We start from the raw sequence: 15,428 nt of genomic DNA on the forward strand, positions 1-15,428 counted from the left end.
AATCCATGAATACCAATGTAAGCATATACAGCACAGGGTAGTCTCTGCTGCAAACCGTTGTTGTTCATATATCGATTGGTAATAGAGGTCACTGAAAAAAATTAAGCTTACATATAAGCTTACATATTCCAGGTCTCTCATTCATTGTAGTTTCTACTGTTAACTTAGTGAGCAGGGATAAGTACATGGCATTCAATAGTGACCAAATAGACATGTCAAACCGCTGCTTGGCATGAAAATAGGGTTGCATCAGAGTACTAGTACAACCACAACCATAACCTTGCCCCACCAGGCTCAATTGCTATGGCATATAGAGCGTGTTGACACTGTGCAACAGGGGGTTCTAAGGTTGCGCTGGATGGTGATGAACTGAGAGATCATCCAATAAAAATCAGCGGTTGTTTTGTCCGCTATGGTCACAACCTCCATTCAAGTCTCTTTCTGAGGCGCTATGAAACCAGACGGTTCGACAGAGACAGCCGGCTGGTGGACAAGATTAGGACAAACATAAACAACATGCTTGTCCTAGTAGGGAAAACACAGATATTTCTGTCCTTGCGTTGCACAAAGATACCTAACATATTCACTGAACCATTAGTGAAGATCTTGGATGAAACCTTACCACCTGAATTATATCCTAGAACTCCAACTCAATGGGACATACAGTATACTCTACAATCTGCTGTGGAGTGAGTGCTTAATTGATCTTAATGGTGAACAGGTCGTCAATTCTGGAGATACGGACTGAATCCGGTGCTTTCTATAAGCCATAAACCATACATACAGAATACTTAAGGCACTATCTGAGTCAGCCCAATTGCTAATTAATTGTTCGCAATAAAAAGGCGTCTGACAGCTTGGTTTGCCGGAAATCGTTGGAGAGGCCAGGGAGTAATTAATGGGGGACGTGGAGCTTCATTAGGGAAATATGGATGATTAACATCTTCACCCTTCTTCAATGACAGGGTACGCAGTAGAACTTTGTGGAGAGGAAGGAGATAAGGGGGTGAATGAGAGGAGTGGAGGGTAGAGGAGGGTAGAGAAGAGGGTAGAGGAAAGGGAGAGGAGAGGGAAGGAGAGGAGTGTAATGAAGAGGGTATATGGAAAAGTAGAGGGTGGACAGTCTGATTCTGATAACATTGTTTAGTCGATTAACAAGAGTCCTGAATCCAACCAACTATGAACAGTGAGTTAACAAGCTAGGGCTGACCGTAATTAGTCAACTGGTCGATTGTTTGGTCGATAGGCTGTTGGTCGACCAAGATTTTTTGTAGTCGAGAAGTGGCAAATATATATATATATATATATATATATATATATATATATATATATATATATTATGGTACACAAGACACCTGTCTTATTTGCGCCCATCTCAGTGAACTAATCCATTGTGGAGGCCGAGATTAATCCATTGCAGAGGCTGCTGGGATGGCACAGTGCAAGAAGAAGGGGAGTGGGGCTGCACAATGCATGTCTCTCTCCAGAATGTGCACTTTCCCACCAATTTGTGCACATTCATTGCTTCGTAACTTCATTGTGTGAATTGTTTGCGTTTGATTGTTAGTGTCTATCAATTCCCCATTACATATTTTACCAGTAGTACACTTACCGTTAATTCCTATACTTAATAATGTTTGGTAACAGTAATTTCTGTTCATGCATTTAATATATTATTATTCCAGTCTTTTACCGTTCTCATTGTCAGAGTGGACACGCTGTTTGAAGAGCGCACAACCTATGCAACACTTGTGAGAAACAAGTTTTGGTTTATTTATTCCATTTATGAGTTTTGTCAATTTAGTCAATGTCTTTTGTTTGGAGCGCTACTGTCAATGTTGAGTAAGGATATGCACCTGATTACGCATTGAAGCAGGCCTATAGGCTATCTGGCCTGTACGCAAACGCATATAAATATGCCCATTTGGTGATCTGATAGTTTTTTGGATTTGCTTAACCACCACTAATGAGCTGTTGAGATTCTGTTGAGATTCTCAAAGTAATGTTTCCTTCACCTCAAACAGCAAGCAATCAAAGTCTGTTTTTTACATCCAATGAGAATGACAGAAGTTTCTCAATGTATTAAAGAAAATATATCCAGCTCTCCCCCCTTCGACAGCCACTCAGCGTGAAAGGGAAAAATGTAATGCTCTGATCCAGTGGAAACTTTATAAAATAGGGCCTATCTGATTACTTCTTATCGCTTGCACAAATAGCCTACAGCTGTGTCTGTCCCAAGCACATTGACTTGGGAAACTCTGAGGGCCCAGAATATTTTAGACAATGTTGCAAGTTTGCTAGCTTGAGCTTCGGGTCCAAGTTAATAGTTGATACAATGTTTCAAGTTCATTGCAGACAGGCCATGCGTAGAAAATGTGACTTTTAAGATATTTTTATCAGGATATTTTCTACCTACAGGCTGCAATGTTTATTTGTTGGCTTTATAGACAATTTTTTACATGGTTGGCAATGGCAATAGAAGTTTGTATCATTTTTATTGAGATTTGGATAGAATTTTGATTAACCACATGACAATGATTTTAAATGAAACTGTTCCACGACAATGTGCAAATCATAACTGGAAACCAGAACTGGCACGCAAATCGTTAGAAATGGTAAGATAAATTTGCATTCCACGTGAGAAAGGTTGCAGACTCCACGTGTAGCCTATTACAGGTAACTTCAGGAGTGTAACGGTAGAATCTGCGAAATCCAGTAAGAGTGGAGGAGGATGCTCGGGACAGGTTACATTTCTTTTCTTTTGGTTATCTTGATCTCTGTCTCCGTATTGAGTCATTTGTGTCTGATTTGATCTAACAGTGCCCTTAAAGCATCAGACAAGCTCAATGCATTTTTAGTTGATTTTATTCAAGCACATATGGTGTATCTATATATGAAAAAATACACATTTTAAAATGTAGACCAATCGTTTGGTTGAAAGAAGAGACGACTTTCGGTCAACCAAGATTTTCTTTACTCAAGGACAACCCTATAACAAGCTAAGCTAAAGTAAAGGCAATGGATGTTTCAGTGCTAAATAAATCACTCCAACTCTGCACGTGAACAGGCTAGGCATGGATTGAGGTCTACCAATTACACAAAGAGGTGCAAAGAAGGATATCAAACACATACACCAACTTGACATTTGCCAGCCACATAGCTTTTTCTCTTTATATGTCAGTGCTTCTTTTCAAAATGATAATTGCTCCTCTTGGTCAAAGCCAAAAGAACAAAACAGTATATTTCCAGTCATCCCATCTGTCTCTGTCAATTTTGCCAACAGTAGAACATGAGGATATGGATCAGTGGACTCCTGCTGTTCTCCCAGAGTGTGACTGGTGATGCTGTTCTTCCAGAGTGTGAGGGGTGAGTGAGTGACATGAGCTCAGAGGAGACTTCAGAAAGAGGCAAAAGATGCTAACAGTGTAGAACAGAGGCTTTCCCTGCTCATCTGCCTCCACTCAGCTTATCTAGCAAAGACTGACAGGAAGAACAGACGCAACGGCTCTGCTGGCTCTCCTCCTGCCATCTAGAATGACTGACTGACTAGCAGGCTATAAAAGGTCCATTTGTTATGTGTTTCACATTCTATATGTATTTATTAAATTCAAGCCAAATAGAGATATTTTGAATTTATCTTTGTTAGATGTCAATTTCACAAGCACCCATGTGTCCTATAAACTTCCTTAATCCCTAAATACTTAAGCTTATTTTATGCAGACGCTGTTCCTTGCAATACTGATACCCATTGCTAGCTAATCCTGTTGCGAATGCTGCAAATGCTGCTTGCTGTCCAGAGTGGTGAATATACTGTATCACTCTCAGGCCACTTATTTCTGTTTTGGTCAAAATGTGGTGAAAATGAGAGCTGGGTAATTTTCTGCATCAATAGTAAGAGCTGAAAAAAATCCCCAATCTTAAGCATCTTATTTGACAGTTAAATTGTTCCCATTTAGTGCAAGAAAAATAGAGGTGACCATTACAATGCTCTACATATGTAGGACCTTAATTTGAGCCAGTTTGCTGCAGCAGGAAAATAATCCTGCAGCAACAGGACATGTGAATTATTATGTGGATTGTAACTCACGGACATTTTTGTAGGGATTGATAAATTCTTTACAAGGGAAAATCGTGTCCGACATTTCTAAGTGGATATTACAAACTTCAGAAGCATTTTAAAGCTCAAATACACTAAAAGTTTTAAATGTTTTGAATTGCAGGAAAGTTATTTTGCAACAGGGTGATCAAATTAAGATCCTACATCTCTATACTTTATGTAGTATTATGCATCAAAGCCACACATCCTAGGACCCAGCCACTATATTCTCCACAAATAGCTTTTCACAAATGGCTGCTAAGAGGCAGGAGAGGCTGGCTGCAGACCCTCATTTCACATCGTAGGTTATTTCATTGACTTAGCACCCAGCATTACAACGGGATCAAGATTTAGAGGAAAATAAATGAATGGATGTACTAGAAAGTAAAATATTAGTAAAATAATAAAACATGAACAATATATTCTGTCAGGCATAAACGTCAATATGCAGGCACTTGCAGGCACTTGTAAATAAACAAACTCAAAATCATCAAAACATAAAAAGTAAAGCAGCACTTACTTTTGGCTATGATTGATCGTCCTGTCCAGTCGTCATTAATCACCTGGATATTCCCAAAATGGATGTCGCTGAAGAAGATGCGATTGGTCCCTCCTGCGGTTTTCTGGCGGTAATCAAAGGTCAGTGCTATGATGTTTTTGAAGTAGGTGGGCCTCTCGAAGGGCTGGACGGGCGAGTTGAGGTCGCTCTCGTCTGAGAGGTGGACGCTCTTCAGTATGGTCCTCTCAGAGTAAAGCAGATAGCCTTCATATCGCTCGCAGGCAAAGCCATCCTCAGCCAGGTGGCCATGGGCACAGGAACATGTCCTACGCCCACTGCCCAGGTGGAAGCAGAGCTGCTGACAGCCCCCATTGCTCCTGGCACATGGGTTGGTACCTGGGTTGGCAGACACAAACACTGTGTTCAAGGCATATTCTAATTAAGATGACTTTACCCTCATTAATTTAATGGTTATGAAGTTAATTGTTTAGTGTAGTGCCAGAACTAGAAGTGCTGGTGTGATATAACGTCACTTTTGTATTGTACATGCACTGCCTATAGCTACGGTTTATCTTTCCCTTGTACTAGATGGCTCCCAGTTAATTTTGAACAATGCATTTAACATTGCTACTGATTATGGGTGAAAATCAATAAGGAGAATTAAGTTGAAACCTCAACCTTTCTCCCGCCCTCTATTAAATACTGTCACATCCTTCAGGTTGACCCCCAGACCACTCCTCATGGTCACTGCCTCGCTGCCGTCACTCTTGAAGCCTCGTCGGATGGAACCATTGGAGTGAGCTCTGAGGACAGAAAGAGAGAGACATTTTGAAAAGTCATCAATGACACACATTTTTTATTTTTATTTTTATTTGTTTCTTAAAAGTACTTTTATTTTTGGCTCTCGGACAAGATGCCCCCCATTGCTATCCGACTCGATGGATTCTCCATTCACCGGGGGGACAGGACAGTGGAGTCAGGGAAATCGAGGGGGGGAAGGGTTTGCATCTACATCAAGACTAATTGGTGTCCTAACTCCAGCGCGTTGGAAGTGTCTACCAACTGTTCACCCATCTTAGAATACCTGAAGGTCAAATGCCAACCCTTCTACCTCCAGAGGAATTTTCAGCAGTTATCATGACTGTTGTATACATTCCGCATCAGGACAAGAAAAATAACAAGCTGCCACTTAAACTTTACAAGGACATAAACAAGCAAGAAAACTAACATCTAGAGGCTGCCTTTCTGGTTGCCTGCCATTTTAATTCTGGGTCACTAAGACACGTGGTGCCCAACTTCCATCAACCCGTCTCTAATGCCATTAGGGGTAATAAAGTCCTAGACCACTGTTATTCTACCCACAACCAAGCATACAAGGCCCTCCCTCTGCAAATCATTTCATGACTCCACACTCCTGCTTCCTGTTTACAAGCAGAAACTCAAATAGGAAGTAGCTGTGACTCGCTCCATTTGAGAAATGGTCACCAGAATCCGAAATTATGATATAGGACTGCTTTGCTAGCGCTGATTGGAATGTGTTTTGAGACGACACCACTAACATTGACAAGCTAACCACCTCTGTCACCAGCTTCATTAGAAAATGTATCGGCGACGTTGTCCTCACGGTGAGGATTCGCTGGTTCCCCCAATTAAAAGCCCTGAATTAACACAGAGGTTGGAACTAAACTAAAGGACAGGACTACCACGCACAGAGCCATGGTAGACAACCCTGAGGACAGGAATAAGTACAAGAAGTCTCGCTATGACCTCCGCAGAGTCATGAATGAGAAAAATAACAATATAGGAATAAGGTGGAATCATACTACACAGGATCTGATGCCCGCCGCATGTGGCAGGGGCTACAGTCCATGACGGATTACAAAGAAAGACACAACCGTGATCTGCCCACCGATGCCTCTCTACCAGACGAACTCAATGCATTTTATCCACGCTTTGACAACAACAACATCGTGCCGGGTGTGAGGGCCGTCACCGACCCAGAGGATTGGGTGATCTTGCTCTCCAAGGCTGATGTGAGAAAGGGCTTTGATCAGGTCAACACCCGAAAGGCCACAGGGAACCTGAGAGTATTCCAGAGCGCGTTCTCAGAGCATGCGCAGAACAGCTGGCAGGAATATTCACAGTAATTTTCAACCTCTCCTTGTCTCAGTCTGTAAGGTGACCACCATCATTCCTGTGCCCATTGTGGCTTCATGCCACAATGACTACCGCCCTGTAACGCTCACTTCTATAATCATGAAGTGCTTTGAGAGGCTGGTTATGGCAAATATTAATTCCACCATCCCAGACACCCTAGACCCACTCCAATTTGCAGACCGCCTCAATAAATCCATAGAGGACGCAATCTCAATTGCTCTCCACACTGCTGTCAACCACCTCTCCCTCAACGTCAGTAATACTAAGGAGTTGGACTACAGAAAACGGGTGGGGGGGGGGGCACGAGAGCTTCAAGTTCCTCTGTGTCCAAATCAATCCCCTCAGGAGGTTGAAACAGTTTGTCATGGGCCCTCAAATTCTCAAAAGGTTCTACAGCTTCACCAATGAGAGCATTTTTACTGGCTGCAGCGCTTCCTGGTATAGCAATAGCACCGCCCTCGATCGCATGGCGCTATAGAGGGTGGTGGGGACAGCCAAGTATATCACTGGGGGCGAGCTCCCTGCCATCCAGGACATCTTCATCAGGCAGTGTGGTAGGAAAGCTTGAGTTAACATTGTATCTTTACTTACCTTTTATTTTTGCACTGTCTCTATGCACACACATACACACACATATAATATGCATTCATTTATACATTTAAAAATTTGATCATATTACTCCAGTGCTAGCCTCCCTACACTGGCTTCCTGTCAAGGCAAGGGCTGATTTCAAGGTTTTACTGCTAACCTACAAAGCATTACATGGGCTTGCTCCTACCTATCTCTCTGATTTGGTCCTGCCGTACATACCTACACGTATGCTACGGTCACAAGACGCAGGCCTCCTAATTGTCCCTAGAATTTCTAAGCAAATAGCTGGAGGCAGGGCTTTCTCCTATAGAGCTCCATTTTTATGGAATGGTCTGCCTACCCATGTGAGAGACGCAAACACTGTCTCAACCTTTAAGTCTTTACTGAAGACTCATCTCTTCAGTGGGTCATATGATTGAGTGTAGTCTGGCCCAGGAGTGGGAAGGTGAATGGAAAGGCTCTGGAGCAACGAACCGCCCTTGCTGTCTCTGCCTGGCCGGTTCCCCTCTTTCCACTGGGATTCTCTGCCTCTAACCCTATTACAGGGGCTGAGTCACTGGCTTACTGGGGCTCTTTCATACCGTCCCTGGGAGGGGTGTGTCACTTGATTGGGTTGAGTCACTGATGTGATCTTCCTGTCTGGGTTGGCGCCCCCCCCTTGGGTTGTGCCGTGGCGGAGATCTTTGTGGGCTATACTCGGCCTTGTCTCAGAATGGTAAGTTGGTGGTTGAAGATATCCCTCTAGTGGTGTGGGGGCTGTGCTTTGGCAAAGTGGGTGGGGTTATATCCTTCCTGTTTGGCCCTGTCCAGGGGGGGCCTCGGATGGGGCCACAGTGTCTCCTGACCCCTTCTGTCTCAGCCTCCAGTATTTATGCTGCATTAGTTTATGTGTCGGGGGGCTAGGGTCAGTTTGTTATATCTGGAGTACTTCTTCTGTCCTATTCGGTGTCCTGTGTGAATTTAAGTGTGCTCTCTCTAATTCTCTCTTTCTCTCTTTCTTTCTCTCTCTCGTAGAACCTGAGCCCTAGGACCCTGCCTCAGGACTACCTGACATGATGACTCCTTGCTGTGCCCAGTCCACCTGGCCGTGCTGCTGCTCCAGTTTCAACTGTTCTGCCTTATTATTATTGGACCATGCTGGTCATTTATGAACATTTAAACATCTTGGCCATGTTCTGTTATAATCTCCACCCGGCACAGCCAGAAGAGGACTGGCCACCCCACATAGCCTGGTTCCTCTCTAGGTTTCTTCCTAGGTTTTGGCCTTTCTAGGGAGTTTTTCCTAGCCACCGTACTTCTACACCTGCATTGCTTGCTGTTTGGGGTTTTAGGCTGGGTTTCTGTACAGCACTTTGAGATATCAGCTGATGTACGAAGGGCTATATAAATACATTTGATTTGATTTGATTTATACTGACGACACATACACACACCTAATATCATATCTAACTTTAAGCACCAGCTGTCAGAGCAGCTCACAGATCACTCTGTACATAGCCCATCTGTAAATAGCCCATCCAACTACCTCATCCCCATACTGTTATTTATTTTTCTCCTTTGCACCCCAGTATCTCTAATTGCACACTCATCTTCTGCACATCTATCACTCCAGTGTTTAATTGCTATATTGTAATTATTTCGTCATTAGGCCCTATTTATTGCCTTATCTCCCTTATCCTACCTCATTTGCACACACTGTATATAGATTTTCTATTTTATTATTGACTGTATGTTTGTTTATTCCATGTGAAACTCTGTGTTGTTGTTTGTGTTGCGCTGCTTTGCTTTATCTTGGTGTCACAACTTCTGCCGAAGTCGATGCCTCTCCTTGTTCGGGCGGTGTTCGGCGGTCGACGGTCTTCTAGCCACTGCCGATCCATTTTAAATGTTCCATTTGTTTTGTCTCCTTTTCCCACACACCTGGTTCTCATTTAGCTCATTATGTGTTGTGTATTTAACCCTCTGTTTCCCCCATGTCTTTGCGCACGTTAGGCTTGTTGCGCTGAGTTATGTTCAACCCGTATTTGTATTTCGTGTTCTTTTGTGCCATGTGCTTTTGGTCCTCCAAATAAAATGCTCCAGTTTGCTACCAAATATCTGCTCTCCTGCACCTGACTTCCTACAGCCCTTCACGCATACCTTGACACTTGACCAGGTCGCAGTTGTAAATGAGAACTTGTTCTCAACTGTCCTACCTGGTTAAATAAATAAAAATATGCACATTAATTTATACAGACTTGACACACAATCAAACCCACTCACATACAAGCTGCTGCTACTCTGTTTATCTTATATCCTTTTGCCTACTCACCTTACCCTTATATATATCTACCTCCATCACTCCAGTATTACTGCAAATTGTAAATAGTATTGGAACTGACCATGCATATAGTATGCTTACTTACTTATTGTGTTCTTATTTACATTGTTTTTGATTATTGCATTGTTGGGTTTTGAGTTTGCAAGAAAGTCATGTCACTGTACTTGTGCATGTGACATTAAAACGTTAAACTTTTCTAAATGACAGAAAATAGAAAAGCTGGCATAATTTATTTTAACAATGGCACTTTATCATAAGGAAAATAATCAAGCAAGCATGAAATACCTCAAGATAACTGGTTTGACAAAAGGTTTAAGGGACTTGCCCTTGATAATGACATTGAGATATGCTAGTACATTTACATAAAGAGATGGTGCACCTAATCATGTAAAAATACTCCCCTGAGGATCTCCCCACTGAGACCTCTCAGATTAAGGGTTAGAGGATCAGACTTTGCAGCCCACTCTGTGTGCATTTAAGGAAATAATAAATTACCTGTCAGACCAGTAGATGTAAGCTCCAAACACTGCCACGGAGAACAGGTCTACGTTGGCCACTGACAGTACAATCTCCCTGCTCTCACCCGTCTCAAGGTTGATCCTCTCTATCTTGTCAGTGCGGGCATCACACCAGTATAATCTATTTTCCTGCAGAGTTATGGGGGTACATTGGGTACATTTTTATCCAAACAAAGAAATATGATGATAGGATGCTGTTATAAAACTGCTTTAGGATGGGGTGGATGGATAAGAGCAAATAGGACATAGATGGATCAGGAGGAAGCCCTGTACTGTACCTCATAGTCTATGGAGATCCCATTGGGCCAGGCGATGCCAGTGTTGACCAGGGTGACCTGATCAGACCCATCTAGACGGGCTCTCCCTATGCAGGGGCTCTGGCCCCACTCTGTCCAGAACAGATACCTACCAGAGGGAGGGAGGGGAGAGAGGGAGGGGGAGAGAGAGATTGTAAATACAACCCATATTTATGTTTATTTGTTTATGTTTATTTATAGAGAGGATACTTTGGTGTTACAGCCCTCTGTTTTCAAAAATGGTTGAAATGTGAGCCTGTCAAGCGCCTCCAGCTGATCTTTCACGCAGTGTCAACAGTCGATCTCGGACCTTTAGTAGCAAACTGAAACGAATCATACTGTGACTGCACACAACACCTACAACTGCTAAACAACTTCACATAGGTCAGGCATGACAAAAAACATCCCTGCAGGAGCTAGGAGCACATCTAAGCGTGTTTATACTGGTCTGAGCATGTTTCTACTGGTCTGAGTAGGGGGGGGGATTTCCTCCAAGGATTTATTTTTATTATTTATAAATAAATACAGTACCAGTCAAAAGTTTGGACACACCTACTCATTCAAGATGTTTTATATGTAGAATAACAGTGAAGACATCAAAACTATTAAATAACACATATGGAATCATGTAGTAACCAAAAAAGTGTTAAACAATCAAAACATATTTAATATTTCAAATTCTCCAAGAAGCCACGCTTTGCCTTGATGACAGCTTTGCACACTCTTGGCATTCTCTCAACCAGCTTCACAAGGTTTTGTATTTGTATATATTATGGATCCCCATTAGCAAGGTAGCAGATACTATTCCTGGGGTCAAATAAAATTATGCAGTTTATACAATTTTAAAAACCTAAAAATACATCCACAGATTCCACAACACACGGTGTGCCCTCAGGCCCCTACTCCACCACTACCACATACAGTGGGGAGAAGTGTTTGAGACACTGCCAATTTTGCAGGTTTTCATACTTGAAAAGCATGTAATTTTTTATCATAGGTACTCTTCAACTGTGAGAGACGAAATCTAAAACAAAAATGCAGAAAATCACATTGTATGATTTTTATGTAATTAATTTGCATTTGATTACATTACATAAGTATTTGATACATCAGAAAAACAGAACTTAATATTTGGTACAGAAACCTTTGTTTGCAATTACAGAGAGCATACATTTCCTGTAGAACTTGACAAGGTTTGCACACACTGCAGCAGGGATTTTGGCCCACTCCTCCATACAGACCTTCTCCAGATCCTTCGGGTTTCAGGGCTGTCGCTGGGCAATACGAACTTTCAGCTCCCTCCAAAGATTTTCTATTGGGTTCAGGTCTGGAGACTGGCTAGGCCACTCCAGGACCTTGGGGTGCTTCTTACGGAGCCACTCCTTAGTTGCCCTGGCTGTGTGTTTCGGGTCGTTGTCATGCGGGTAGACCCAGCCACAACCCATCTGCAATGCTCTTACCGAGGAAAGGAGGTTGTTGGCCAAGATCTCGTGATACATGGCCACATCCATCCTCCCCTCAATACGGTGCAGTCATCCTGTCCCCTTTGCAGAAAAGCATCCCCAAAGAATGATGTTTCCACCTCCATGCTTCACAGTTGGGATGGTGTTCTTGGGGTTGTACTCATCCTTCTTCTTCCTCCAAACACGGCGAGTGGAGTTTAGAGCAAAAAGCTCTATTTTTGTCTCATCAGACCACATGACCTTCTCCCATTTCTCCTCTGGATCATCCAGATGGTCATTGGCAAACTTCAGACGGGCCTGGACATGCGCAGGCTTGACCTTGCGTGCCCTGCAGGATTTTAATCCATGACGGTGTAGTGTGTTACTAATGGTTTCTTTGAGGCTGTGGTCCCAGCTATATGCAGGTCATTGACCAGGTCCTGTTGTGTAGTTCTGGGCTGATCCCTCACCTTCCTCATGATCATTGATGCCCCATGAGATCTTGCATGGAGCCCCAGACCGAGGGTGATTGACCGTCATCTTGAACTTCTTCCATTTTCTAATAATTGTGCCAACAGTTGTTGCCTTCTCACCAAGCTGCTTGCCTATTGTCCTGTAGCCCATCCCAGCCTTGTGCAGGTCTACAATTTTATCCCTGATTTCCTGAAACAGCTCTCTGTTCTTGGCCATTGTGGAGAGGTTGGAGTCTGTTTGATTGAGTGTGTGGACAGGTGTCTTTTATACAGGTAACAAGTTCAAACAGGTGCAGTTAATACAGGTAATGAGTGGAGAACAGGAGGCATTTTAAAGAAAAACTAACAGGTCTGTGATAGACGGAATTCTTACTGGTTGGTAGGTGATCAAATACTTATGTCATGCAATAAAATGCAAATGATTTACTTAGAAATCATACAATGTGTTTTTCTGGATTTTTGTTTTAGATTCCGTCTCTCACAGTTGAAGTGTACCTATGATAAAAATTACAGTCCTCTACATGCTTTGTAAGTAGGAAAACGTGCAAAATCGGCAGTGTATCAAATACTTGTTCTTCCCACTGTATCTACAGCACAAATTCCATGTGTACATGTGTATAGTGCGTATGTTATCGTGTGTGTGTGTGTGTAATCCATGTGTCTGTGCCTATGTTTTTGTTGCTTCACAGTCCCTGCTTTTCCATAAGGTGTATTTTTATATTTGTTTTTGAATTAAATCAACTTTTACTGCTTGGTTCAGTTACTTGATGTGGAATAGAGTTCCGTGTAGTCATGGCTCTATGTAGCACTGTGCGCCTCCCATAGTCTGTTCTGGACTTGGGGACTGTGAAGAGAGCACTTGAGGCATGTCTTGTGGGTATGCATGGGTGTCCAAGCTGTGGGCCAGTAGTTCAAACAGACAGCTCGATGCACTCAACATGTACAATACCTCTCATAAATACAAGTAGTGATGAAGTCAATCTCTCTTCTTTCTACTTTGAGCCAGGAGAGATTGACATGCATATTACTAATATTAGTGCTCTGTGTACATCCAAGGGCCAGCCGTGCTGCCCTGTTCTGAGCCAGTTGCAACTTTTCAAAGTCCCTTTTTGTGGCACATGACCACACGACTGAACAGTAGTCCAGGTGCGACAAAACTAGGGCCTGCAGGACCTGTCTTGTTGATAGCGCTGTTAAGGTAGGTAGAGCAGCGCTTTATTATGGACATACTTCTCCCCATCTTAGCTACTGTTGTTACGGTGCGTGAATGAGGACCCAAAAGCGAATTAACTTAAACAGAGCTTCTTTAATTACCAAACATAGGTAGGCTCAGACGGACCGGCAGATTCCGACAGGACAAGACAAGGTTACAGCAAACATGACGACAGTCTGGTTCAGGCATGAAACACAACAAACAAGAATCCGACAAGGACAGGAACAAAAACAGAGAGAGATATAGGGGACTAATCAGAGGGAAAAGGGGAACAGGTGGGAGAAGGGGTGACGAGGTAGTCAAGAGGAGACAAGGAACAGCTGGGGGAAAGCGGGGGAGAAAAGGTAACCTAACAACGACCAGCAGAGGGAGACAGGGTGAAGGGAAAGGACAGAGACAAGACACAACATGACAGTACATGACAGTACCCCCCCACTCACCGAGCGCCTCCTGGCGCACTCGAGGAGGAAACCTGGCGGCAACGGAGGAAATCCTCGATCAGCGCACGGTCCAGCACGTCCCGAGAGGGAACCCAACTCCTCTCCTCAGGACCGTACCCCTCCCAATCTACGAGGTACTGGTGACCACGGCCCCGAGGACGCATGTCCAAAATTCTACGGACCCTGTAGATGGGTGCGCCCTCGACAAGGATGGGGGGGGGGGGGGGGGGGCCAAGACGAGCGGGGGCACGAAGGACGGGCTTGATGCAGGAGACATGGAAGACCGGGTGGACGCGACGAAGGTATCGCGGAAGAAGAAGTCGAACTGCGACAGGATTAATGACCCGAGAAATACGGAACGGACCAATGAACCGCGGGGTCAACTTGCGAGAAGCCGTCTTAAGGGGAAGGTTCTGAGTGGAGAGCCAAACTCTCTGACTGCGACAATATCTAGGACTCTTAGTTCTACGCTTATTAGCAGCCCTCACAGTCTGCGTCCTATAACGGCAAAGTGCAGACCTGACCCTCTTCCAGGTGCGCTCGCAACGTTGGACAAAAGCCTGAGCGGAGGGGACGCTGGACTCGGCGAACTGAGATGAGAACAGCGGAGGCTGGTACCCGAGGCTACTCTGAAAAGGAGATAGCCCGGTCGCAGACGAAGGAAGCGAGTTGTGGGCGTATTCTGCCCAGGGGAGCTGTTCTGACCAAGACGCAGGGTTGCGAAAAGAAAGACTGCGTAAGATGCGACCAATAGTCTGATTGGCCCGTTCTGCTTGACCGTTAGACTGGGGGTGAAAGCCGGAAGAGAGACTGACGGAAGCCCCAATCAAACGGCAAAACTCCCTCCAAAATTGAGACGTGAATTGCGGACCTCTGTCCGAAACGACGTCTGACGGAAGGCCATGAATTCTGAAAACATTCTCGATGATGATTTGTGCCGTCTCTTTAGCAGAAGGAAGCTTAGCAAGGGGAATGAAATGAGCCGCCTTAGAGAACCTATCGACAACCGTAAGAATAACAGTCTTCCCCGCTGACGAAGGCAGTCCGGTGACAAAATCTAAGGCGATGTGAGACCACGGTCGAGAGGGAATAGGAAGCGGCCTGAGACGGCCGGCAGGAGGAGAGTTACCGGACTTAGTCTGCGCGCAGACCGAACAAGCAGCCACGAAACGACGCGTGTCATGCTCCCGGGTGGGCCACCAAAAACGCTGGCGAATGGAAGCAAGCGTACCCCGAACGCCAGGGTGGCCGGCTAACTTGGCAGAGTGAGCCCACTGAAGAACGGCCAGACGAGTAGGAACGGGAACGAAAAGAAGGTTCCTAGGACAAGCGCGCGGCGACGGAGTGTGAGTGAGCGCTTGTTTTACCTGCCTCTCAATTCCC

General features: G+C 44.2%; 1 protein-coding gene across 1 annotated transcript in view; it reads right to left on the reverse strand.

Annotated features, from left to right (window-relative positions):
- Window positions 1–15,428, reverse strand: part of LOC139380827 (low-density lipoprotein receptor-related protein 1B-like) — a 485,305-nt gene that overhangs the window by 127,001 nt on the left and 342,876 nt on the right. Inside the window, exons 37-40 of the mRNA XM_071123916.1 lie at window positions 10,460–10,586; window positions 10,159–10,310; window positions 5,274–5,398; window positions 4,617–4,991 (exon numbers count right to left, since the gene is read on the reverse strand). Coding sequence (XP_070980017.1) covers window positions 4,617–4,991; window positions 5,274–5,398; window positions 10,159–10,310; window positions 10,460–10,586 — 779 coding nt within the window. The remainder of the gene's footprint in view (window positions 1–4,616; window positions 4,992–5,273; window positions 5,399–10,158; window positions 10,311–10,459; window positions 10,587–15,428) is intronic.

The sequence above is a fragment of the Oncorhynchus clarkii genome, chromosome 22 (assembly GCF_045791955.1).
Source record: "Oncorhynchus clarkii lewisi isolate Uvic-CL-2024 chromosome 22, UVic_Ocla_1.0, whole genome shotgun sequence".
In the NCBI taxonomy this organism is placed as follows: domain Eukaryota; kingdom Metazoa; phylum Chordata; class Actinopteri; order Salmoniformes; family Salmonidae; genus Oncorhynchus; species Oncorhynchus clarkii.